This window comes from Salmo salar, chromosome 18 (genome assembly GCF_965601325.2).
Source record: "Salmo salar chromosome 18, fSalSal1, whole genome shotgun sequence".
NCBI lineage: Eukaryota > Metazoa > Chordata > Actinopteri > Salmoniformes > Salmonidae > Salmo > Salmo salar.
The window spans coordinates 49069382-49097161 of NC_138308.1; the positions used below are offsets into that span (position 1 = coordinate 49069382).

The 27780-nt window shown below is 45.9% G+C and overlaps 1 protein-coding gene across 1 annotated transcript; it reads left to right on the forward strand.

Moving 5' to 3' along the window:
* The first annotated feature begins 462 nt into the window (after positions 1 to 462).
* Positions 463 to 27780, forward strand: si:zfos-911d5.4 (uncharacterized). The gene is made up of 8 exons (XM_082964998.1): positions 463 to 900; positions 2117 to 2257; positions 2697 to 2800; positions 4758 to 4906; positions 8764 to 8992; positions 9325 to 9422; positions 9769 to 9891; positions 25699 to 27780. Exons 2-8 carry the CDS (start codon positions 2130 to 2132, stop codon positions 25864 to 25866), a joined length of 999 nt encoding a protein of 332 aa, XP_082821124.1. The 5' UTR covers positions 463 to 900; positions 2117 to 2129; the 3' UTR covers positions 25867 to 27780.

Here is a 27780-nt window from a genome sequence, read left to right on the forward strand (position 1 = left end):
CCCCTGGTTATAGACATAGCTACATAATTAGAGAGGTCTTGTCCTGTGTCCCCTGGTTAGAGACATAGCTACATAATTAGAGAGGTCTTGTCCTGTGTCCCCTGGTTAGAAAGGTAACTACATAATTAGAGAGGTCTTGTCCTGTGTCCCCTGGTTAGAAAGGTAACTACATAATTAGAGAGGTCTTGTCCTGTGTCCCCTGGTTAGAGAGGTAACTACATAATTAGAGAGGTCTTGTCCTGTGTCCCCTGGTTAGAGAGATAGCTCCATAATTAGAGAGGTCTTGTCCTGGTTAGAGACATAGGCTACATAATAAGAGGGGAAGGATGTGGAGGGGGAGACAACATGTTCTTCCTGTAATTTAATTAAAGCACACACATACATACCATAAGATCATATGACCTGTTTGTGCTCGCCATATGTCTATGTTCCACTGGTACAGACCGCTGTGCATCTCCCCACAGTCAATGACCACGGCAATGTGAACTGGATCCACTCTGTGAGAGATTGATTTCCATAACCTACTGCGCTCTCGTAACCCGGTGACCAATACTTTTATTTTTTTTAATTGAATGACTGGTTAGTTTGTGTTTCTCCAGTTGAATGTGAAGACGAAAATGTCCAAAATATATTAATTTTTCTGCTCCCAAATAACGTCTATACCGCCGTGAGGTTTTCCTGGTGGAAATCCGAGCCTCCCGGTGGTTTGTTGTTTACGTCTTCCAGGAACGGGACGCCGGAGCCAAGAGAAGAGCGCGGGTTGGGAAACATCACTCCGGGATACAATTTCACTGCAGCGAGTTGGACGGCAGGAAAGTATATCGGCTGCCTCATCTCACAAAGAGGTGCTAGAAAGAGAAAAACGGACTCCAGTTTGCAACTTTCTCTGGTTTTATTAAAGTAAGAGCTCAACGTTTGTCTCCGTCTTTTGTTTCTAACGTTAGTATCTGTCTTGTCTTTGTTTTTCCGCAGGATGTCACCGCTAAGTCAAGTTCATTTTCCGAGTGTTGTTGTTGTTGTTGTTGTCGTGAACAAACAACGTTTGTTGACATTGGCAATATAGAAGTTGTAGCTAAATACAGCGAGATAATGTAACGTAAATGATGTGTTGTCCCAAAAAAATATATATATTTAATTAGTTAGGACACGCTGTGCTTGCTCCCTCCAAATAGCACAGTTAAAAACGGATGGGAATAATGTGGAACAGGAATCTCTTCCAAAAGACTTAGTAAATAACAAGGTTGCCAACAAACAACAGAATAATATTACCAGGTAGGGAGGGAGTGGGTTACGTGGTGAGTTGATGCCTATTCGGCACCTAGTTATCTATGGGAATTGATCATGCTACTTTGTATACGTTGTTTGTTGACATCCTTTTTGTTATTTACCAAGTTTTTTGGAACAGATTCCTGTTGGAACGTAACACAAATTATACCCACCCGTCAAAAACACGTTTTTTAATGTTGTTACTAGCTATATATTCTTGTTGTTTAAAGACGTTGCTGTCTAAATGAGCTTTTACTTTCCTGTAGTGTGATGCTGTTTTATGTCAACATATAGCTACACCCCTCCACTTCTATAGCTACATACACAAAACATTAGGAACACCTTCCTAATATTGAGTTGCTGCACCCCCTTTTGTCCTCAGAACAGCCTCAATTCGTCGGGGCATGGACTCTACAAGGTGTCGAAAGCGTCCCATAGAGATGCTGGCCCATATTGACTCTAATGCTTCCCACAGTTGTGTCAAGTTGGCTGGATGTCGGACCATTCTTGATACACACAGGAAACTGTTGAGCGTGAAAAACCCTGCAGCGTTGCAGTTCTTGACTCAAACCGGTGTACCCGGCACCCACTACCATACCCCCGTTGAAAGGCACTTAAATCTTTTGTCTTTCCCCATTCACCCTCTGAATGAGACACAATACACGTCTCGAGGCTTAAAAATCCTTAATTAATTTGACTCCTCCCCTTCATCTACACTGATTGAAGTGGATTTAACAGGTGACATCAATAAGAGATCATATCTTTCACCTGGTCAGTCTACGTTCCTAATGTTTTATACACTCGGTGTGTGTTGTTCCACTTATTATCAAGTTTGGTTTTGTTGTTTCAGATCCACAAGAAGAATGTTTCAGCTTGGAAGCCAGCTTGCCCAGTTTCACTTCTCCACAAGACCCAGTACTGCTACTGCAGGTGCCCAAGGAGAGACTACACAGCCTGCCCTAACAGTACAGGACTTTATCCAACATGTCAGGTAGGTCTGAATGAATGATTCAACATGTCAGGTAGGTCTAAATGAATGATTCAACATGTCAGGTAGGTCTGAATGGATTGATTGATTCAACATGTCAGGTAGGTCTGAATGGATTGATTCAACATGTCAGGTAGGTCTGAATGGATTGATTCAACATGTCAGGTAGGTCTGAATGGATTGATTCAACATGTCAGGTAGGTCTGAATGGATTGATTCAACATGTCAGGTAGGTCTGAATGGATTGATTCAACATGTCAGGTAGGTCTGAATGGATTGATTCAACATATGGTGAGGTTGTTAGCTAGATGTTCTTGTTTCTCCTCAACAGTGGTAGCTAGCTAGACGACGGTTGTGTGTGTGTGGGGGGGTCAGGTTGTACGTAGTAAAAAAAAGCATAAGGACCTTGGATTTATAGCCCTCTTTCCAATATTGTCTTTAGGAAACTTGGCGGACTGAAAAAAGAATACATTTTCTGCGACCTACGAGTCCCGACCCAGTTTCAAACCACCAAGGCAGACGACATCAACCTTGTCATCCTCACAGGTGCGCAATCAAGTATTTTTAACTAACTAGGTCTATGAACTGTGTAGTTGACTTGACTCCTAACCAATGTTCCCTCATTTTTTGGGGGGGGGGCACTGAGTAAATTTCAGTTGTGCAAACTTAGAAATTTGTGAAAATTCCTGTTGAACTTCCAGCGCGTGTTTACTGTGAACACTGAGGCTGTACTCGCTTTAAGTTACAGTTTTAACAGTGGCCAAGTAGGCTACTGTGGGTATTTGATTATAATGTAGGTCTACCAGAGTGGCCTACCATCAAAAACAATGGAGAAAAATGCATCCCATAACATTTTAACATGGAAATAACTGTTCTATCATTCAGCCTACAGTAGCAGCCAATGTGTGGTGTTCAATGCCTACATTCCATGAGACTTTGGAAGAGAAAAACATGTAGGGATTGACATTAACCTGTTGATCCACTTGTCCTTCAGACAAATGGTGTGGTGTTTCATGCAAGAAACCAAAATACAACACAGCCCCTTCAAGACAGAAAAGTACTTTACCTGACTGGCTTTTCTAGAAATGTACTTTTTTTTTGTGCTCTTGTAGGAAGCAATCACTCCCCCATTGCTGACTACAAATTATTTATATCTGGGCTAATAACTCACTAACTAGCAAAGGATATGAACAGAATGTGCACACATGGCTACATGCAGCTCTCGCTTTCATCGCGACACAAGCTCATCCATTCACGACCGCTCATGCTGTAAACACAGTCCAGTTCAAAGTGAATGGCACAGATCCATATATGGCAATGGTCTATTTGCATATAGGCCTACTGCAGCTCTGATTGTTCCGCACCGATCTGTGTAGAGTATTGGGCTGAGTTGTAGAATCCTACTCTTGTGTCCTGCCTCCAACTAAATCTCTTGCATAGTTCGTTTTTGTTTTGGTATGTTGCTTTGAAAGTGGCTAATATTGCATTGATTTGATCATAATTAAAACAGTAAAGGGAAGTGTTGATAGTGTTAACTTACAGGGAAAACTCTGAGCTTCACTCAGCTTTCTAATCTCCTGCTTCTCTGTGGGCTGATATTTGTTCTGCGTGGCAGTCCCGGGAGCGGTGAGGAAGTCTTGGTGCTACTGCGTAAACGTGCGCAGCTTAGAGTGAACATTGACAGGGATGCTGGCCCATGTTGACTCCAATGCTTCCCACCTGTGTGTCAAGTTCGCTGGATGTCCTTTTGGGTGGTGGACCGTTCTTGATACACATGGGGGGGGGGGGGGACTGTTAAGTGTGGAAAAACCCAGCAGCATTGCAGTTCTTGACACACACAAACCGGTGCCCCTGGCACCTACTACCATACCCCGTTCAAAGGCACTTAAATCTTTTGTCTTGCCCATTCACTGTCTGAAGGGCAACCATACACAATCCATGTCTCAATTGTCTCCAGGCTTAAAAATCCTTCTATAACCTGTCTCTTCCCCTTCATCTACACTGATTTTTAAGTGGATTTAACAAGTAACATCAATAAGGGATCACAGCTTTCACCTGGTCAGGCTGTCATGGAAAGAGCAGGTGTTCCTAATGTTTTGTACACTGTCTATATGATTGGGTGTATAGATTGAAAGCAGCCATTAAGCTCTATCAGAGGTGCTAATGGACATACTGAGCATAAACTCAATCAAGGCTGTCCAACCCTGTTCCTGTAGGTGTTCACTCCAACCTCTGTTCCTGGAGAGGTACCCTCCTGTAGGTGTTCACTCCAACCTCTGTTCCTGGAGAGGTACCCTCCTGTAGGTGTTCACTCCAACCCTGTTCCTGGAGAGGTTCACTCCAACCCTGTTCCTGGAGAGAGATACCCCCCTGTAGGTGTTCACTCCAACCCTGTTCCTGGAGAGAGATACCCTCCTGTAGGTGTTCACTCCAACACTAATTAGCTGGTAGATGAGCTGAATCAAGTTAGTTATAACTCAACCTCTTCTATCTGTCTTCTAAGGTCACGGGGTGTTCTGCATCGATGTGAAGCCCTGGAGAGGAACGGTGTCTTCCCAGCAGCAGAACTGGCATGTTCAGCTCAAAGAACAGGACCACGACTTTACCAACACCTCTATAGAACAGGTGGCAGACCCTCTTGAGGCCATCATGGTAAATATGTCAGCATCTTTTCGTTACAAAAAAATATACATCTTGCTAAGTCATTCACATAGACTAGTGGTCCAAAAGCTTACAGTATGAAGACTAGATCAGGGGTTATCAAACCTTTTTTTGGGGGGGGGGGGGAACAAATTCATCAGCCCCCCCCCCACCCCAATAACTTGACTGAGATTTTTTTTTAAAAAGGGCCCATAGTTTTACTGTGGCAGGGCGTAGTCGGACAAGTCTCAGGCCCTGGGAAGGAATGTTTTTAAAGGCCTACCTCTTTTGCATAACAAAGCAAATTTCCTGCAATTCTACAAATGTATGTTATTTTATGGGGGGCAAAGCAATGTCGTTACAGCTTTAAGTAACTCCACATTTTGCCATGAGAGAACTTTGCAGTTTTAAATCTTAAATTACAGTGCATTTTATGTAAAAAGGGAGAAAAATAAAATTATAATTGATATATATATATATATATATATATATATATATATATATATATATATATAGCCTACGGTCTTCACCGAGGTCCGGAGGGCCGCACTTAAAATGGATTCTATTTACTCTATCCGTCGCTTTTGGAATTTGCTCCCTGACTGTCTCGCTTGCGTATAGATGACTGTTAGTAAGCCGGACAGGGGAAGACTATAAATGTAGGTCATTATTTCTACAGAGATTCAGTTTGATTTTGGTCATTTTAATGTTGATTGAGATTGTTTCCCCCTCACAGGCCAGATCTGGCCCCCGTATGTTTGACACCCCTGAGGCTCTGATCTACAGTGAATGGAAATGAGTGACTCCTATCCTGCCCTGGTGGACAGGGTGACAGCTGTGTTGAGACACCTGTTTTTCCCCCTCTATAAACATAATTACAGCCGTTAAAATCAAGAGGGCCTACTTTGGGAGGGAATTTACCGAAACCCTGCTTCGCTGTAGTGTTAATCAACTCATTTCCATATAAATGTGCTACTCTGACTCAGTCAAGATCCAGGACAAAGCAGACATTTAGATTAGAATACAAAACAAGTCAGTCAGACTTTTTTTTAAACATTTTTTTAAACTACAGCTTGGTTTAGAAGGATATTTTTATCATCAAATCCTTCCAATGGTGATTTTATTTGTATTTTTTTTGGGGGGGGTAACATTTTCCTAAACTGTGCTTTCCATTTCCATAGTGTGTCAGAAGAACATTACCCACCAAAAACATGCATTATGAGTTATTTGTGGTTGTTAAAATGCTGCTTGATGAAGAATAATATACTATACTTGCTAATGATTAGGTCTCTGATTTATTGACTAATGATTTATCTATACACTTAGATTTTACATTCACTTTTTAGTCATTTAGGGGGTGTAGTTGAGTGTCATCCGCATAGCAGTGATAGGAGAGACCATGTGAGGATATGACAGAGCTGAGTGACTTGGTGTAGAGAGAGAAGAGGGCCTAGAACTGAGCCCTGGGGACCTGAGCCCTGGGGAACGGAGCCCTGGGGAACGGAGCCCTGGGGAACGGAGCCCTGGGGAACGGAGCCCTGGGGAACGGAGCCCTGGGGAACGGAGCCCTGGGGAACGGAGCCCTGGGGAACGGAGCCCTGGGGAACTGAGCCCTGGGGAACACCAGTAGTGAGAGTACGTGGTGCAGATACAGATCCTCTCCACGTCACCTGGTAAGAGCGGCCAGCCGGGTAGGATGCAATCAAGAGTGTGTAGAGTCTGAGACGCCCAGCCCTGAGAGGAGGATCTGATGGAGCCTGAGACACCCAGCCCTGAGAGGATGGAGAGGAGGATCTGATGGTTCACGGTGTCAAAGGCAGCAGATAGATCTAGGAGGATGAGAACAGAAGAGAGTCAGCTTTGGCAGTGTGAAGAGCCTCTGACAATAAGAGGAGCAGTCTCAGTTGAGAAACCCGTCTTGAAGCCTGACTGGTTAGGGTCCAGAAAATAATTCTTAGAGTTGGTCAGAGACTCAAGTTTTTTTTTTGAAAGAAAAGAAAGCAGGGATACAGGTCTGTAGTTTCTGAAGTCAGAGGGTTTGAAGACGAGGGGAGCAACTCTGGGCATTTTGAGGTTAGAGGGTCAGCCAAGGGTCAGAGATGAGTTGATGAGGGAAGTGAAGGTCTCCAGTGATGGTCTGGGGATGGGGTTGAGCAGGCAGGTTGTCGGGCAGCCGGACCTCACTAGTTGCTGGATGTCATCTGGAGAGAGAGAGGGGAGAAAGGTCAAGGCGTCTGTTAGTTCTGTGTGAGTGAGACCAGTGGACTCAATAGGTTGAGTGGATGTCGGCAAACTTGGAGGAGGGAGGGGTAGATGGAAAAGTGTTTCCTAGGTTTAGAGGCAGAGCCTTAACATTTACATTGATAGAAAGTGTACCCATACTAGCACACTGTGTACTCATCGTCGCATACTAAACGAGACGTGTTAAATGGTAAAAATGTTGCAGTATGTCACGGCCGCAACGCAAGAGCAGCTCCTGAATAGGTGGGGTTGAGTGCGGGTGCGTTTTATTTCCAAATTCAACAGACGTGCATCGCATTAACCAGTCTGATAATAGATAATTTCCAATACGATCAATTTGTCTAAACTCTGAATATAATATGAATGGGGTTATAGGCCTACTCAGGCTGGTTATATGCGGACTATCACATTCGACTTATACCATAGCCTATTTTTAAGGACTAAAGACAGTTATTTGGTTCCATTTCAACATATTTATTAGTGAAACAAAAGTGTGTACACTTTTTCAAATGTTGAAATCAAAAGACTATTTCACAGAAAAACGTGGCCAGCCGTGGTGCATCGCAAATTCAGAACCGTTGCATAGCAACATAATAAACTATACCACTGATCATTGGAATGAGATCAGAATGACCTACGAAGGCTTGATCCATCAATTCAGTTATTAAATAGGGAGGCCAGCCTACAAAAACGATTTAGCATGACATCAATAACAGCTAAGTCCCCAGTGCTGACACATTCAGAAATCAAAAGATGGTTTGGCATTTAGTTTTTAAACTCTGACGAGAACAAGAAACACTTTTCAATGAGAAAGCAAATCCTCTTTGGTTAAAAAAAAACCAAAAACAAAGTTTTGATAATTTTAAGGAGAACAAAAATTACTTCGCCTACATTTGAGAACCACAGCAGAAAACGTCGCTGTTCGGCATCTTCCCAATTAAGTAGCTTAGTTTTGTTGTTGGGCCCTAGTTGGCTTCAAGTAGCCAATCACTCTCCAATGCATTGTGGAAAAGTGCATCGAATTCTACTAGATGACGAGTCCAAATGAGTAGAACATAATGGCATTTAAAGTATGATTTTTTTCTAAATGTTGTATACTATTTAAATGTGCATACTCAAACGGCCTACTATTTAGGACACAAGGGTATTTGGTCATGGCCATTGGGTTTAGCAGAGGATGCAGATGAAGAGAAGGTATAGAGGAGGATGATAGGTCCTCTGGAAGTTTTGTTTTCCTCCTTTTTCACTCAGCTGCCTGCAGCCCTGTTCTGTAAGCTATACCCCCTCCAGACCAAGACAGCTAACCTGTGAGATAGATGAGCAGAGAGATATATCTATCACTCCAGTGTTAATCTGCTAAATTGTAATTACTTTGCTACTATGGCCTATTTATTGCCTTACCACCTCATGCCACTTGCACACACTGTATAGACTTTCTTTTTTTTTTCTATTGTGTTATTGACTGTACGCTTGTTTACTCCATGTGTAACTCTGTTTCTGTCGCACTGCTTTGCTTTATCTTGGCCAGGTCAAAGTTGTAAATGAGAATTGGTTCTCAACTAGCTTACCTGGTTAAAAAAATCCTCCATACCAAGACGGGTAACTTGTGGTATCTATATATCCTCCAGACCAAGACAGCTAACCTGTGGCAGTACCTGAGGAGGAGCGGCATATCGGTGCGTCAGGAGCTCTTCCTTCCCAGGCTAGTCTTCCTCGCCCCAGACTGCCAGCTGGATGAAGAGTTGAGGAAGAGGAGGGAGCTGGTCTCCCACAGTCAAATAGATGCGTTCCTCCGCTCCTTCAGAGAGGGTTATGTAGCCTGGATATCAGACGCACTGACTCCTGCCTGGCTGTCTGGTGAGTGGAGGAGGCATTGTGTGTTTTTTGGGTCACAAATACCAATTATTTTTTTGATTTTATTTTTTTAAACAAAAATGGATGCCTTGGATAAGAAAATACTATTTTGGGGAAATATGACAGTTTTAAATAGTGAAAGAAGGGAGCTTTTCAATATTTCTAAGCTAATCAATATTTACTACTGTTAGCCTAGTCTGCCGTTCATCACTTGCTGTACTGTTGAAGGTAGACAGAGAAGCACCTTGCTGTACTGTTGACAGTATAGACAGAGATGCACATTTGCATGTGTGTTTAAGCGCTTTATAAATCCTGTATGTTATTGTGTCCTGCAGGTCACCTGTCGTACCGTCAGATAGGGGAGCTGAAACAAGTGGTGAGGAAAATGGGGACCTGGGACCTCGTCAGACTACAGGGAGGAGAGCAGCTCAAGGTGGCTTTAACAACTTGATGGATATTAATATCTGCAATTTCGCAGATGCTTTTATCCTAAACCGCTAACAGTCGTGTGTGTACATTTTAAGTATGGGTGGCCCCGGGAATCGAACCCACAGTCCAAGAGGTACCAGTGCCGTGCTCTACCAACTGAGTTACTCAGGACCCCCATAGCCTTGTATCTGTCTATTTTATTCATAATAATGCTTAGGCCACTACTTTTTCTAGTGCTGTTCTGAAACCAAAAGACACTGTTTATTAATTTTAGTTTTGTTTTACTGTGAAGTGTGTCATGAATTTTTAAATGCGGTTTTAAATCAAGTTTGTCTGTACTTGGTTTGAAGGGAGACTTCCGGAGCTGTCCTTACATCGCTCTAAACCGCCAGGAGACGGACACCATGGAATTCTTTAAGATCAAAACGCTGTCTGCTAATTCACTGTGGGCTCTGCTGGGACACGCCCCTCAGGTTAGTGCGCCCCCCCCCCCCACCGCCGTCATCGTGACAACCAGCACACCGTATTGAGCTGTGATTGGTTGATGCTGTTGTGCTTCTGCTCACTGACTGAAAGACTCAACACAAGGGCTTAGAAAGAGGAGTGTCTTGGCCCTACAACTCCTTGGGGGCAGAGAAGACTGAAAAGCCTGTGTTAGGGATTGGGGTTTTAGGGCTCCCGAGTGGCTCAGCGGTCTAAGGCACTGCGTATCAGAGCTAGAGGCTTCACTACAGACCCTGGTTCGATCCCGGGTTGTCTCTCAACCGGCCGTGATCGGGAATCCCATAGGGCCGGCGCACAATTGGCCCAGCGTCGTTGGGGGAGGCTATGGCTGGGGTAGGCCGTCACTGTAAAATAAGAATCTGTTCTTAACTGACTTGCCTGGTTTAAATAAAGGTTAAATTAATAAATGTCACTTTCTATAGATACTGTCTCAAAGTTTTTCTCTGAAATTACAAGACACCACTTGAGAATATAATAGGTAAAGATATAACCTTAAGCTGCAAGCAGAGGGCACTGCTACGGCAAAGATCTGCAGAGATGCACTGTATGAGACAAGATTCCCCATTTTTAATTTATTTATTTAACTAGGCAAGTCAGTTAAGAACATTCTTATTTACTACCTGCCCCCCCCCCCTCTAACCACTAGGCTACCTGCCTCCCCCCCTCTAACCACTAGGCTACCTGCCTCCCCCCCTCTAACCACTAGGCTACCTGCCTCCCCCCCTCTAACCACTAGGCTACCTGCCTCCCCCCCTCTAACCAACTAGGCTACCTGCCTCCCCCCCTCTAACCACTAGGCTACCTGCCTCCCCCCCTCTAACCACTAGGCTACCTGCCTCCCCCCCCTCTAACCACTAGGCTACCTGCCTCCCCCCCCTCTAACCACTAGGCTACCTGCCTCCCCCCCTCTAACCACTAGGCTACCTGCCTCCCCCCCTCTAACCACTAGGCTACCTGCCTCCCCCCCTCTAACCACTAGGCTACCTGCCTCCCCCCCTCTAACCACTAGGCTACCTGCCTCCCCCCCTCTAACCACTAGGCTACCTGCCTCCCCCCTCTAACCACTAGGCTACCTGCCTCCCCCCCTCTAACCACTAGGCTACCTGCCTCCCCCCCTCTAACCACTAGGCTACCTGCCTCCCCCCCTCTAACCACTAGGCTACCTGCCTCCTCCCCCTCTAACCACTAGGCTACCTGCCTCCTCCCCCTCTAACCACTAGGCTACCTGCCTCCTCCCCCTCTAACCACTAGGCTACCTGCCTCCCCCCCTCTAACCACTAGGCTACCTGCCTCCCCCCCTCTAACCACTAGGCTACCTGCCTCCCCCCCTCTAACCACTAGGCTACCTGCCTCCCCCCCTCTAACCACTAGGCTACCTGCCTCCCCCCCTCTAACCACTAGGCTACCTGCCTCCCCCCCTCTAACCACTAGGCTACCTGCCTCCCCCCCCCCCCCCTCTAACCACTAGGCTACCTGCCTCCCCCCCCCCCCCCCCCCCTCTAACCACTAGGCTACCTGCCTCCCCCCCCCCCCCCCCCCCTCTCTAACCACTAGGCTACCTGCCTCCCCCCCCCCCCCCCCCCCCCTCTAACCACTAGGCTACCTGCCTCCCCCCCCCCTCTAACCACTAGGCTACCTGCCTCCCCCCCCCCCTCTAACCACTAGGCTACCTGCCTCCCCCCCACCCCCTCTAACCACTAGGCTACCTGCACCCCCCCCCCCTCTAACCACTAGGCTACCTGCACCCCCCCCCCCTCTAACCACTAGGCTACCTGCCTCTCCCCTCTAACCACTAGGCTACCTGCCGCCTCCCCCCTCTAACCACTAGGCTACCTGCCCCCCCCCCCCTCTAACCACTAGGCTGCCTCCCCCCCCCCCCCCCCTCTAACCACTAGGCTACCTGCCTGCCCCCCCCTCTAACCACTAGGCTGCCTGCCTACCCCCCCCTAACCACTAGGCTACCTGCCTCCCCCCCTCTAACCACTAGGCTACCTGCACCCCCCCCCCCTCTAACCACTAGGCTACCTGCACCCCCCCCCCCCTAACCACTAGGCTACCTGCCTCCCCCCTCTAACCACTAGGCTACCTGCCCCCCCCCCCCTCTAACCACTAGGCTGCCTCCCCCCCCCCCCCCCCTCTAACCACTAGGCTACCTGCCTGCCCCCCCCTCTAACCACTAGGCTGCCTGCCTCCCCCCCCCCCCCCCCCTCTAACCACTGCATCCCCCCCACCCCCTCTAACCACTAGGCTACCTGCATCCCCCCCACCCCCTCTAACCACTAGGCTACCTGCCTCCCCCCTCTAACCACTAGGCTACCTGCCCCCCCCCCCCCCCCTCTAACCACTAGGCTGCCTCCCCCCCCCCCCCCCCCCTTCTAACCACTAGGCTACCTGCCTGCCCCCCCCTCTAACCACTAGGCTGCCTGCCTACCCCCCCCCTAACCACTAGGCTACCTGCATCCCCCCCACCCCCTCTAACCACTAGGCTACCTGCCTGCCCCCCCCCTCTAACCACTAGGCTACCTGCCTGCCCCCCCCCTCTAACCACTAGGCTACCTGCCTGCCCCCCCCCTCTAACCACTAGGCTACCTGCCTGCCCCCCCCCCCCCTCTAACCACTAGGCTACCTGCCTGCCCCCCCCCCTCTAACCACTAGGCTACCTGCCTGCCCCCCCCCCCCCCCTCTAACCACTAGGCTACCTGCCTGCCCCCCCCCTCTAACCACTAGGCTACCTGCCTGCCCCCCCCCTCTAATCACTAGGCTACCTGCCTGCCCCCCCCCCCTAACCACTAGGCTACCTGCCTCCCCCCCCCCCCCCTATCCTCTAACCACTAGGCTACCTGCCCCCCCCCCCCCCCTCTAACCACTAGGCTACCTGCCTGCCCCCCCCCCCCCCCCCCCTCTAACCACTAGGCTACCTGCCTCCCCCCCCCCCCCCCTCTAACCACTAGGCTACCTGCCCCCCCCCCCCCCCTCTAACCACTAGGCTACCTGCCTCCCCCCCCCCCCCCCTCTAACCACTAGGCTACCTGCCTCCCCCCCCCCCCTCTAACCACTAGGCTACCTGCCTCCCCCCCCCCCCCTCTAACCACTAGGCTACCTGCCTCCCCCCCCCCCCCCCCCCTCTAACCACTAGGCTACCTGCCTCCCCCCCCCCTCTAACCACTAGGCTACCTGCCTCCCCCCCCCCCCCCCCCCTCTAACCACCACCCCCTCTAACCACTAGGCTACCTGCCTCTCCCCCCCCTCTAACCACTAGGCTACCTGCCTCTCCCCCCCCTCTAACCACTAGGCTACCTGCCTCCCCCCCCTCTAACCACTAGGCTACCTGCCTGCCCCCCCCCTCTAACCACCTGGCTACCTGCCTGCCCCCCCCCTCTAACCACTAGGCTACCTGCCTGCCCCCCCCCTCTAACCACTAGGCTGGCTGCCTGCCCCCCCCCTCTAACCACTAGGCTACCTGCACCCCCTCCCCCCCCCTCTAACCACTAGGCTACCTGCACCCCCTCCCCCCCCTCTAACCACTAGGCTACCTGCACCCCCTCCCCCCCCTCTAACCACTAGGCTACCTGCCTGCCCCCCCCCCCCCCCTCTAACCACTAGGCTACCTGCCTGCCCCCCCCCCCCCTCTAACCACTAGGCTACCTGCCTGCCCCCCCCCCCCTCTAACCACTAGGCTGCCTGCCTACCCCCCCCCCCCCCCCCAACCACTAGGCTACCTGCCTCCCCCCCTATAACCACTAGGCTACCTGCCTGCCCCCCCTCTAACCACTAGGCTACCTGCCTCCTCCCTCACCCCCCCCCCCCCTCTAACCACTAGGCTACCTGCCTGCCCCCCCCCCCTCTAACCCCTCGGCTACCTCCCCCCCCCCCCCCCCCCCTAACCACTAGGCTACCTCACTTCTCTCACTCCACTGTATGTAAATAATTTCTCAGATCTCTCCAATTAACATTGGCATGCTGAGTGTTAATTACTCACTTACTGGCCTTTCTCTCTCTCTCTCTCTCTGCTAAGACGCTCATTAACTGAGCACAGTTGGTTGTAGGAGGTAATTGTGGGTAAACGAGGTAATTGTGGGTAAACGCTGCTGTCTAAAAGCTGCATTATAGATTTTTCAGCCCGATTCCTTTAATTTTTTTTATATTAATTGGTTGATTTGTTTCAGGGAAAGGTAATTGATTGATTTGACTAATGAGGTAAATGCATGCATGCATGCATGCATGCATGCATGTTGGCTGTTCCAGTTGGCCTTAGTCCAAACCTGATAGTCACTCTGAGTGCTTAGGAACCCGAACTGCTGTACTGTGATGAAACAGGAATTCAATTACATTTCAACTATGAAATTCACACAAAATATTGCAGTGCTTACTTCATTTTTTTTTATGATATTTGCTCAGTTGGCAATGTTATGTTGCATATTTCTGCTTCTCGATTCAGATTTCTGACTTATACAAACCAACTTTATTGTCCATGTTACAACTAACAGAAATGTATTTTATAGATGACATGGCTGTTTTTGGGGAAGGGTAGAGCTGTGGCGGTAACGAAGTTTCGTCAGACGGTGATTGTCAAGCAAATAACTGTCGGTCTCACGGTAATTGACCGTTAATTAACATAAACCCACTTAACATCTCCTGGCTTCGACACACAGACTACAAACCATTGATTTCAGACCTTTCGGAACATCTACGTTTTAAAGACTAATAAATCCATGTAATATAGCCTACACCTTCACAATAAATCCATTATTTATTTTAGACAGGTCTAAAGAAACATGATATGAAGAAAATGTAGTCTACTTCAGAAGAACAGAATAGCATACTCTGAGTTAGTCCTGATCTGGCTGTGCCAAATGTCTGTGGGCTACGCTAGTTCATTTAGCAGACAAGATTTGCTTAGAATTCTGTGGCATTATTTTTATAGTATGAAGAATACAGTTGAACATAGCTGGATAAAATTATATTTTCTCCAAACGATTTGAGGAAGTGTTCACAAGGCTGTGTTGAGCGTTTGACAAAAATGTGTTCCTATATGCTTCATTTAGAGTTATTAATGTAACTTCAGTTGTTCTACAAACATTGGGCTGATATGTTTTGATGTCTAATACATTGTAAGGCTGCATGAGACTCAAATGATTTGAAAAAAAGATGCTTGAAAGGCATGAGCTCTGCTTTGTTGTTTGCGCAGGCTGTACACACTTCATCAGTCTCTCATTCACAATTTTGACAAGCACTTGATAATGCCTCGAATTTCACGGCAGCATCCCTTTTGTGTGGCCGTAATGTACCCCCAAAAAAAGAATCCGTGGCCGTTGTGCCCTTCTCCCTGAGTGCTTCGCGTTCTGAAGCACTTCTCGCTCACATGGCTAATGAACAGCAAAAGTACTAGCCTATGTCAATCTACTATCCCCCATAGTACAAAAGTCTACCTATTCTGTGCAATAAATAAATGTGCACATAATCTGGGACTGTTGTGGGATGCGATAGATCCCAAATTAATACAACCACTAGCATTTTTTTGGGGGGGGGGGTTAAACTTTTTTTACCCAATGTGGCTCAAGCAACAGATCAGAACGTTTAGCTTAAAAGGTTGCTAAACTAATAAGCTCCATCTTCACATTATAAACGCAGCAAGGTGCACGTGGCAGTAGGCTATGAGCGCGACTGTTCCATTAGTGGGGTAACACATTATCAAAAGTGACCGCAAATGTGATTTATGTATGTAATGTTTTATTATAAAGGTGCATATTTTTTTTTATGGTGAAACTGATCTCCCTCAAACTTGACACTCGCGTGCTGCTTATGTACGGCAGTTAGGCTTTACATCCCTTGTAAAGCGGATTAATGTGCCTCATTTTAATAAGTTATTTGGACACTTAGTTGTGATACAAACCTTATCAAAACACATAGGCCTATGGGCTAGGCTACATGAGGTGTGCGACTATGATTAAAGAAAGGCTATTGTCACCCATCAGACTATTCTTCATTTAATATTGTCTTTACATATACAGTGGGGGGGGGGAGTATTTGATCCCCTGCTGATTTTGGACGTTTGCCCAGTGACGACAAAATGATCAGTCTATAATTTTAATGGTAGGTTTATTTGAACAGTGAGAGACAGAATAACAACAAAAAAATCCAGAGAAATGCATGTCAAAAATGTTATAAATTAATTTGCATTTTAATGAGGGAAATAAGTATTTGACCCCTCTGCAAAACATGACTTAGTACTTGTTGGCAAAACCCTTGTTAGCAATCAGAGGTCAGATATTTCTTGTAGTTGGCCACCACATCTCAGGAGGGATTTTGTCCCACTCCTCTTTGCAGAATCTTCTCATTGTACTAAATAATATGTCAGTGTGGAATTAGTTTGATTTAGAATGGACCATTTATTATGCACTTGTCTCAGAACCGGGGCAAGGGGAAAAAATACATGTCATCTATGCACTTAAATGAATGGGGGACGCTTTTACCCGTGGTTTATTTTCATCCCAGCCAGGTAGGCTTTTCTCCTGTTTGTTTATATTTACAATGTGCTTAATATTAGGAAAGTTGAGAAATATAGTAGGCCGTATAGAAAGCTGATGGCCTGTACTAAAAAGAGGATCCCATCACTCTATTTTCTCACGCAATTGCATAGCCTATAGAAATGTTGCGCAACATGAGCTCTCATGATGTTTGATTAGATTTTCTGCAACATTTTGCATTGATGTCAGAGATTAGAGAGACAATGGAGTGCTGAGTACCTGGCAGTTAGCAAGTTTGGTAGGCTACTAATGACCATCAGAGCTTGGAGAAGACTAATTACTGTGACTAAACGGACAGGTAATATTTGACTGCCTTGATGACTCGTGACCGCTGGTGTGGCGGTAATAGTCACCGCAACAGTCCTAGTCAAGGGTACACATTGATCATCGGTCCCACCATTCTGGACCCAGTGACATGACATTGATCATAGGTCCCACCATACTGGACCCAGTGACATGACGTTGATCCGGGGTCCCAACATACAGGGTCATGAACTTAATGCTTCCGTTACAGATGTAGCCTACACCTATCTCTAGAGCCACTGACCCGGGGACACACACGCTGTACGAGGCCCTTCCACTCGATACAGTCATCAGTCTCCAGTGGACCCTAGTCCTGCCCAGGGGGCCTCGCTGTGTTACAACGTATTATATTCCCAGCTAAATATCAGTAAATGGAGGCTGAATGGCCCTCATCATAAGGCAACCCACCTTACACACACCATCCATATCTCACAAAGAAACATGACACTCTTATGATGGATAATCCTAGAATGTATGCCGAGAGGAAGGCCTCGTGCCGTGTGTTACGCCTGTCTTGCTTACTGGGCATTGTGAGGTATCGGGGCTTTCTCTGCTCCACTAAGCGACTGGATGACAAGGCACCTCATTGTCACCTTGTTCCTGTCAGACTATACAGCGGTCAGGGTGGGGATCTAGTCCATGATGTTTCGCACAGCTGGTCTTGTTACAGAGAGACTTACTCAATTTCTTGCACGAGTAGAAATTTCCTATTTTGAAAATGTTCCATGATATTTTATTTATATACAGTACCAGTCAAATGTTTGGACACCTACTCATTCAAGGGTTTTTCTTTAGTTTTACTATTTTCTTCAATGTAGAATAATTGTGTGTGTCACACTCTCTCTCTGTCTCTGTCTCTGTGTGTGTATTAGATTTCTATAATATGAATAGCTTTTCCATTTGGAAACCTCCATGCTACCAATTTTAATTATGCAGTCGGTGTGTTCAGGCAGCACAGCTCTTAAATGTGGTTTGGACCAGCTGCTCAGGGTGGATAGAGTGGAAGTGAGAGACCCGGCGTCTCGCCAGACACGGGTGTGGGACCCGGCGTCTCGCCAGACATGGTGTCGGGTCTTTTTGTTACTAGTACTGTAAATACATAGCCATGGGCTCTGATACGACGCAACCTGCCATTTTTTATTTCACTGCTGTTTGGGTAGACGGAATAGATGCCACCAGGTTTGTTTATTAGAGCAGCCCGTAGCAAAACATTTTAAAGACACCTATGTACAACGGAAAACTAAAATACTAGGGAGGGATTATCCCTCCCTGTTTTCAGACGGTTTTCTTTACTCGACAACACTACCACAGTCGGTAAGGGATTCGGTGTATTTTTCTACGGCTCCATCTGTTCTGGTGAGGACATTGGGGAAGGCAGGGATCTATCAGACCCCAGAGGGGAGTATGATGGAGTGCAGCGGGCTGTAATTGATAAATGATGGTCTATATTCCTAGCCCGCTGTTCTCGGGTCGTGTGTGTGTCCTCTCACTCAGATGGCGTGGTACTGTTCGGGCTAGAGTAGAAGAGAGCGTTTTTGAAGGCAGTGCTTGTTGTCTTCACCTCTAGTTAAAAGTATGATGGTGCTGGCAGCTCTGCTTCCAGCTCCAAAGCAACTTTGCAGTATTTTTTTTTTTGTGTGTTTTATTTCTACAAGCGTTTCGCTACACCCGCAATAACATCTGCAAAATGTGTATGTGACAATAACATTTGGTTATGGCACATCTAGGTCTGCAATTAGTCATTTAGCAGACGCTCCGATTCAGAGCCACACAGTAGTTAGTATATTCAGATAGCTAGGTGGGACGACCACATATCACAGTAGTTAGTATATTCAGATAGCTAGGTGGGACGACCACATATCACAGTAGTTAGTATATTCAGATAGCTAGGTGGGACGACCACATATCACAGTAGTTAGTATATTCAGATAGCTAGGTGGGACGACCACATATATCACAGTAGTTAGTATATTCAGATAGCTAGGTGGGACGACCACATATCCTGACCTTGCACTTGAGTTTGTTCTTCACAGGAGACATTGCCTACCTACTCCTCGCTGTCCTTCCATTGGCCAGGTTCTACTGTATTCTCCCATCATGAGCATCCCAATGGGAGACTTTGGCTCAGGGAGCTGCAGACCAGAGAAACAGAGCTCTGTCATAAACCGGTCCTTAGAATCGGTCGGGGTCATGGCCAGTGACGTAGTGGTAGAATCGTCGGGGTCACGGCCAGTGACGTAGCGGTAGAATCTGTCAGGTCCTGGAGATTACAGCTGCCCTCGCTGTGGCGGTTACCTCAGGTTGTCTTCTGTTTTAAGTTTTGATAGCAGCCCAATTTTCTGCACTTTCCTAATTTGGAAAAGTTTTCTGAAGAATGTGTTTTTGTCCAGTAATAAAACGCAAAGCATTTTTCAACAGATGAAAAAATTGTGGTGGAAATTACCATAGTTCAGATTTTTAATTTTTTTTCCCTTCATAATTGGAATATAGCTCTTCAAAGAAAGCCAGCGATTTTAGATAATTATCCCCAGTGTGTATAGAAACCCCTTGCTGCAGAGTGTGTAGGAGTCCTCTGAGCTATGCAATTACACAAGACAAGTGCGGCAAAATCCCAGGTGTCCGTACTACACTATAGCAGTGTAGTACGCCGGCACTATACCCACTCACAGAGCACCAGACCAGTGATGAACGTTACTTTTTTTTTTTTATGTAACGGTGGCTAATTAAACTCTGTCGTTCTATTATCTCTGCTGAGCTCCAAGCCGCAGTGAAGAGTATGGTGGAGAGATCTCATGTCCGTCCGTATGAAGATATAACTCAATAGGCCTAGTGGATGTATTCATCTGTCTACTGTGTATTCAGTCCATCCCCCCTCCTCCTCCTTGTAGTACGATGCCATCATTCTCAAGCCCTCTTTTTGTTCATTGGGTGGAACATTAACATGTGGAAATCCATGTTTTATATTTAACACAATGGTTAGAAGAGGACGTCTACAGTTTTAATCAGAATTGACTAATATATTTGAATACATGTTTAAAAAAAAATAGCCCTCAATTCTCTTTACCTTTTTATTTAACTAGGCAAGTCAGTTAAGAACAAATTCTTGTTTTCAATGACGGCCTACTGGGGAACAGTGGGGTTAACTTCCTTGTTCAGGGGGCAGAATGACAGATTTTTACCTTGTTAGCTCAGGGATTTGATCTTGCATCCTTTCGGTTACTGGCCCAACGCTCTAACCACCTGCCCCCCCCCCCCCCCCCCCCTCTAACCACTAGGCTACCTGCTGCCGCCCCCCCCCTCTAACCACTAGGCTACCTGCCGCCCCCCCCCCCCCCCCCTCTAACCACTAGGCTACCTGCCGCCCCGTTACATTTGTAATATAAAATAACACCAGTTCTTGTATTGGCTACTTTTCCAAGTAGTGTGCATGTATTTCTACCCAGACAACAAGTTCTCAGCTCTAAATGGTGTGTGTTGGTCTGTATCCTAGCCACTGTCCAGTGGCCTCAGGTCTGTATCATATCCTAGCTACTGTCCAGGGGCCACAGGTCTGTATCATATCCTAGCTACTGTCCAGGGGCCACAGGTCTGTGTCATATCCTAGCTACTGTCCAGGGGCCACAGGTCTGTGTCATATCCTAGCTACTGTCCAGGGGCCACAGGTCTGTGTCATATCCTAGCTACTGTCCAGGGGCCACAGGTCTGTATCCACTGTCCAAGGGCCACAGTCACATGGATATTAAAACACTCTGTGTATTGTAACGTTCTGTTATTGCTCTGAGTTGATGATGTCATCCCTGCAGTTGTTTCTCCATTGTCTGTCTATGCTGTCTGTAGTCCTAGGTTATGACTGGCTCCCAAATGGCACCCTATTACTTATGGGTCCGGGGTCAAAAGTAGTGCACTAAATAGGGAATAGGGTGTGGTGTGGGACACACAGCGTAGATTCTAATTCAAAACCCTGTTCCCATCTGTTATGGTTATGTTGAATCCCACATAAACCAGTTAGCAGACACTTTGACCCATTTTATTTTTTGTCTGTTGTCTTGATAATCAGCCTTTGATAATGCTCAGCATCAATATGCTCTTTTAAACCTCCATTTTGCTTTAGTTAATGGAGTCACAGAGGCGGTCAGTGAATGCTCTGGGGGTTAATGACATTAAGACATGTTTGTAAAGGGCTAAATTAAATCAGTCATAGATTGTAGCTCAGTCATGCCAGACAACCAGACAAACCCCATTTTGAAGAGCGAGAGAAGGAGATTCCTATTCTAACCTCCTCACAGCAAATGCACTTATGTTGTAGGGACATAAAGTAAGTGGGTCTGGGATATGAATGGAGCTAAATGGTTATTGGTGCTAGCTGGGGCTCTAATGGCTTCCGGCTAGTCCTGTTAGTTCATCCGTTTACACTGCTGCTACTCTCATATATACTGATGCCTAGTCACCTTACCCCTATACTTATCTACCTCTTATCCCTCCAGTATCCCTGTCACCTTATCCCTCCAGTATCCGTGTGTGTGTCATAAGTTTACGTGCACCTTAGCCAAATACGTTTACACTCAGTTTTTCATAATTTCTGACATTTTTAATCCTAGTAGAAATGCCCTGTCTTAGGTCAGTTAGGATCACCATTTTATTTTAAGAATGTGAGAATAATAGTAGAGAATTATTTATTTCAGCTTTTATTTCTTTCATCACATTCCCAGTGGGTCAGAAGTTTACATACACTCAATTAGTATTTTGTAGCAATGCCTTTAAATTGTTTAACGTGGGTCAAACGTTTCGGGGTGGCCTTCCACCCCGAAACGGGGGGGGGGGAAGGGGCCTGTGTGTGAGCCTCCACTGAGAGCACAGAGCCCTGAGGGTAAAGGGTGGGAGTGGAGGGAGTCACACAAAAGAACTAACCATCTCCCTCACGTTATTTTCTGTCATGTTGACTTCATCCAGCCCTTAAGTCCCTCACATTTCAACAAGACAACTCCTTTTCTCTGTTCTTTTATTTACTGTCTGGTATTTCACAAGTCCCACCGTCGGTTCACCCCCTTTTCAGAGCTGACCAGACAGCTCACTTTCCTTTGAGGGAAAGGACTTCTGTTGTAAAATGTCTGGCAGTGAACCATCTTCTCTGAATGGAGACTGGTGTCCCTGTGGTCTACCTGTAGGATTCTATAATCTGACCTTTGTTGTTCCTAAATCTATATCAAATGACATTGCTGCTGGGTCTTCTACCGTACTTCCCCTTCTCTTTGCTGAGGATACCAATTTGATTTTAAAATCATAATAATTTTGATTCACTAATTAATGAAGCCAACTCGGGTATGGACACTTTTCTGAATGGTCCAAAATACATTATCTTAAAAAAAAATTGTATTCACTAGTAAAAAAATTAGAGCCAGAATCTCAGTTGGTGGGAATGAAATTTAAGATTCCTCAGAGCTGTAATTGATGAAACGTTGTCTAGGAAGGAACGTATTAATTTTGTCTGCAGCAAAGTGGTGAAATCTGTTCGTATCATCAGATGAGTGGTTTGGTTCATCAGGTTTGCTTCTCAACTCTACACTAGAGCTTCATTGACCCATCTCTCATTTTACTGTAATATTGTCTGGGCCAGTACATATGCCTCCTATCTACACAGATTACTCATCGTACAAAAGAAAAATGTGCAAGATTTGACGCCACTAATTACCTGGCGCCATCTGCATCTTTGTTTTCGAAACTCAATCTTGTCTATTTACAACATTAATGTGCACCATTATGTACTTTCATCTACAAATTCTCATATCTCCCAGACAGTTTACCTAAACCCTTCAATGGATTCTTCCAGGTTCATTCTGAAATCCATCTATATAAACACAAGACACGGTTATAACCTTCATCCTCCCCACTACCACACCTCATTATAGTCAATTCTCTATCAGATACAGGAGGTACCATACTCTGGAATTATCTCCACATTGCCAAAACATCATCCCTCTAACTTTAAGCGAAGACTGGAGGCCAGCCTGATGAACCAAACTACTCAGTGGCTTTCTTGCTGAGCAGCCTTTCAGGTTATGTTGATATAGGACTTGTTTTACTGTGGATATAGATACGTTTGTACCTGTTTCCTCCAGCATCTTCACAAGGTCCTTTACTGTTCTGGGATTGATTTGCACTTTACACACAAGTACGTTCCTTTCTAGGAGACAGCTCGCGTCGTCTTCCTGAGCGGTATGACGGCTGCGTGGTCCCATGGTGTTTATACTTGCGTACTATTGTTTGTACAGATGAATGTGGTACCTTCAGGCATTTGGAAATTGCTCCCAAGGATGAACCAGACTTGTGGAGGTCTCCAATTTTTTTCTGAGGTCTTGGCTGATTTCTTTTGATTTTCCCATGATGTCAAGCAAAGAGGCACCGAGTTTGAAGGTAGGCCTAGAAATGCATCCACGGGGAGCTCCCAATAGGCTAACTGACATCATTTGAGTCAATCAGAAGCTTCTAAAGCCATGACATTTTCTGGAATTTTCCAAGCTGTTTAAAGGCAGTCAACTTGGTGTATGTAAACTTCTGACCCACTGGAATTGTGATGCAGTGAAATAATCTGTCTGTTAACAATTGTTGGAAAATTTGTGTCATGCACAAAGTAGATGTCCTAACCGACTTGCCAAAACTAGAGTTTGTTAACAAGAAATTTGGAACTGTGGAAACGGGAAAGGGTCTTGCCCAAAGTTGGAAGCACAGAATCGTCAAGAATGTCATTGTATGCTGTAGCGTTAAGATTTCTCTTCACTGGAACTAAGGGGCCCGAACCATGAAAAACAGCCCTAGACAATTATTCCTCCTCCTCCAAACTTTACAGTTGGCAATATGCATTGGTGCAGGTAGCGTTCTCCTGGCATCCGCCAAACCCAGATTCATCCGTCGGACTGCCAGATGGTGAAGCGTGACTCATCACTCCAGAGAACGCGTTTCCACTGCTCCAGAGTCCAATGGCGGCGAGCTTTACACCACTCCAGCCGACGCTTGGCGTCGCGCATGGTGATCTTAGGCTTGTGCGGCTGGTCGGCCATGGAAACCCATTTCACGAACGCTTCTTGTACTGGCGTTGCTTCCAGAGGCAGTTTGGAACTCTGTAGTGACTGTTGCAACAAAGGAAAGATTGTATGCACTTCAGCTCTCAGCGGCCCCATTATGTGAACTTGTATGGCCTACCACTTTGTGGTTGAGCCGTTGTTGCTCCTAGACGCTTCCACTTCACAATAACAGCACTTACCGTTGACCGTGGCAGCTCTAGCAGGGGGGGGAATATATATATACACATCACACACACAAATATGCTGATGGCTACGCTGTTCCACCGCCGCCGCATAGAGGGACTCCGTCACAATGGCTGCATACAGTGGGGGGGAAAAGTTTTTGATCCCCTGCTGTTTTTGTACGTTTGCCCACTGACAAATAAATGATCAGTCTATCATTTTAATGGTAGGTTTATTTGAACAGTGAGAGACAGAATAACAACAAAATGCATGTTAAATTATTTGCATTTTAATGAGGGATATAAGTATTTTATTCCTCTGCAAAACATGACTTAGTACTTGGTGGCAAAACCCTTGTTGGCAATCAGAGGTCAGACGTTTCTTGTAGTTGGCCACCAGGTTTGCACACATCTCAGGAGGGATTTTGTCCCACTCCTCTTTGCAGATCTTCTCCAAGTCATTAAGGTTTCGAGGCTGATGTTTGGCAACTCGAACCTTCAGTTCCCTCCACAGATTTTCTATGGGATTAAGGTCTGGAGACTGGCTAGGCCACTCTAGGACCTTAATGTGCTTCTTCTTGAGCCACTCCTTTGTTGCCTTGGCCGTGTGTTTTGGATCATTGTCATGCTGGAATACCCATCCACGACCCATTTTCAATGCCCTGGCTGAGGGAAGGAGGTTCTCACCTAAGATTTGACAGTACATGGCCCCGTCAAATGATGCGGGGAAGTTGTCCTGTCCCCTTAGCAGAAAAACACCCCCAAAGCATAATGTTTCCACCTCCATGTTTGACGGTGGAGATGGTGTTCTTGGGGTCACAGGCAGCATTCCTCCTCCAAACACGGCAAGTTGAGGGCCAGAGTGAACAGAATGCAGTACAACAGGGCTTTGATTCAAACTGATAGCGAGATATGGTCATTTTTCCTGATTGAGCAGTCATATAGAATTTAGTGCGTGAATGGGATCTCCTCCACCAAGGCCTTTTGAAGCCACAATGTCTGTAACCTACCATCTGAGTCCTGGCCCAGTGATTTGTTTCCTCCTTTCCTCTGCTTCCTGCCAGTCCCCTCCCAGACAGGAAGCAACAGCTTGTCAATATAGCTAGAGGTCAGAGGTGTCTGTAGAGGTATAGACCTGAGATCAGTCCCCACTGACCCCAGAGAGAGCGGTTCCAGAAGGTCAGAGACGCCTCCAAGCCAGACTGACCACCATAACTTTTTAAAACAAACAGAACTTTTTTTATATAAGAAATTTATTTAGAAAATTGTATTAGTTTGAAATTAGATGGGGAGCTTTACATGTGGAGGACCACTGTGTTTGTATGTTCCCGCTCAGCCCAGTCAAAACTGTTCGCTGCTCTGGCACCCCAATGGTGGAACAAGCTCCCTCACGACACCAGGACAGCGGAGTCAATCACCACTTTCCGTAGACACCTGAAACCCCACCTCTTTAAGGAATACCTGGGATAGGATATAGTAATCCTTCTAACCCCCCCCCCCCCCCAAAAAAAAGCTATAGATGTACTATTGTAAAGTGGTTGTTCCACTGGATATCATAAGGTGAATGCACCAATTTGTAAGTCGCTCTGGATAAGAGCGTCTGCTAAATGACGTAAATGTATGTAAATAAAGATACAATAAATAAGATTTCTCTCCTAACCGAAAGGTGACTACTTATCTCACATCTCCTCTGTCGTCCCCTGTAGGTAACGGTGAAGATGTATCGACGTGGAGCTCCAGGCTGGCTGGGAAAGCCCCTGACGTCCACCAGCACCATCCCTCACAACACGCACGTCATCTTCAGGATCAACGGAGAGGAAACGGATGCCAGGATCCCTGCTAACGCCATCCAAAGCATTACACTCAGCATATGACCTTTTAACCCTGGTTACGGCCCACCAGGTACCCTATATAGTACACTACTTTTAGTGCGCTGGTATATGGAATAGGGTGCCATATTTTGGGATACATCACAGACAGTGGATCTGTATGAGAAACTAGCCTGTTCTCCACAGTCTGCAGGTTTTAGGTGTGTGTGTGTGTGTGCAGTTTTCTAAACTACCAGGTTGGGTATCTGTTGAATCAGTCACTATTTAAACTAATTTACCCAACTCGTTATTTGGGCCCTTTAAGACCAGAAGGGCAAAAGAAGTCAAGGGGATTGTTGATAACTGAAGGACCCTGTAGTGAGGCTTCAGGGATCTCCTTCTATACTAGCTATCACACAACAATGAAAAAAAAAATATATATATATATATCTGCTGTTTTTAGTTATTTATAAGAGTACCTTTTTAGCACATAGATCACTTAGTTGTGCTCCACAGCATCCTGCAGGCTACCAAAACGTCCCTTAACCACAGCTACGCAGCATCCTGCAGGCTACTAAACGTCCCTTAACCACAGCTACAAAGCATCCTGCAGGCTACCAAACGTCCCTTAACCACAGCTACACTTGTCACCCTGTAAGTCAAACCATTGTTATGCTGAAAATCTGTTTCATAATCAGCACTTAGCCTAATGTAAACTCTCCCGTTCGCAAACCGACTCGACTCGCCTTGTTTCATCCGCAGTGGCCTGTCATACTCAACGACAATATTATGTTAATGAAGATGGTTCAGAACAATTAGCCTGATTAACTTCCTGTTTTTGAATGATAATTCTAGTGTTTGGCCCCTGCCACTAACGTAGACATTAACTAGCTGTTATGTCGGTCGGTTTGATTGTCACCACTACATGGTTCAGCTGCGGAGTGTCTACCAAACGTGCTAATTGTTAGTTAAAAACCGCTGGCCCCTTAGTGTTAACGAGGGCTGGGGAAGGTACCTGCATTACTGGCTGTATTGGTTGGATGGCGTGTGATAAGGTCTGTTTTTCCTGAGTTTCTGTACGTTTTTCTTATTAATATCCTCTTCTCTCTGGCAAGATGATCTTCCAAGAGCTCACGTGTTCAGACCAAACCTGGGTTCAAATACTATTTAAAATCATTTTCAATAATTTAGCTGTGCTTTATTGAGCATGCCTGTTTCAATAGAAAAGTCCCAAAAGTACAAACCTGGCACTCCAGGCAGGCTTAAGCAAATGCTTGAAGTATTTGAAAGATTGCATATATATAATACCTACTCTCTATTCTCAGTGAAACCGTGGTTGCCTTGGGGCAGCCATTTTTCCAAGACATTGTTCATTGTTTTTTTTGTTTTTTTTCCTATGGGTGTGCATTCAAAATGGATGTATATGTGTTTATATGTAACTATACCCATGTCTTACGTTCTGAACGTGTTTATATGCAACTATACCCATGTCTTACGTTCTGAACGTGTTTATATGCAACTATACCCATGTCTTACGTTCTGAACGTGTTTATATGCAACTATACCCATGTCTTACGTTCTGAACGTGTCGTTGGACTTGATATGTGCTCTCCTACTCAATGGTTTGTTCTCAGGAAAATGTATCTTTTTGAGACCACTATGCTCCAACTAGTTTTACAAAGACGGTAGGCCTGCTGTGGGACTCTAAAAGTAGATCTACAGTAGGCCTGCTGTGGGACTCTAAAAGTAGATCTACAGTAGGTTTACGGATTATACTGAACATTTTAAAACAAGTCTTGACAATACTACAAGCAACTATACCATTTGTATTCAAAGGCATAATTAAGCCATACTCTGCATGCTTATTTTACCATTTATATATAATTTTTTAATAGAGATCTTTAGTGATTTATTAAATGAGCTATTCAAATGTTTGTACTACTTGATGTTTTTAAAAATAAAATGGTGTCAAAAATCTAA

What these genes read in the sequence shown, in the direction of transcription:
- si:zfos-911d5.4 (XM_082964998.1), top strand. Translation starts at nt 2,130, where the DNA reads ATGTTTCAGCTTGGAAGCCAGCTTGCCCAGTTTCACTTCTCCACAAGA. An exon ending in GACTTTATCCAACATGTCAG is followed by an intron (nt 2,258 to 2,696) that starts GTAGGTCTGAAT and finishes TATTGTCTTTAG; the next exon opens with GAAACTTGGCGGACTGAAAA. An exon ending in GACTCCTGCCTGGCTGTCTG is followed by an intron (nt 8,993 to 9,324) that starts GTGAGTGGAGGA and finishes TGTGTCCTGCAG; the next exon opens with GTCACCTGTCGTACCGTCAG.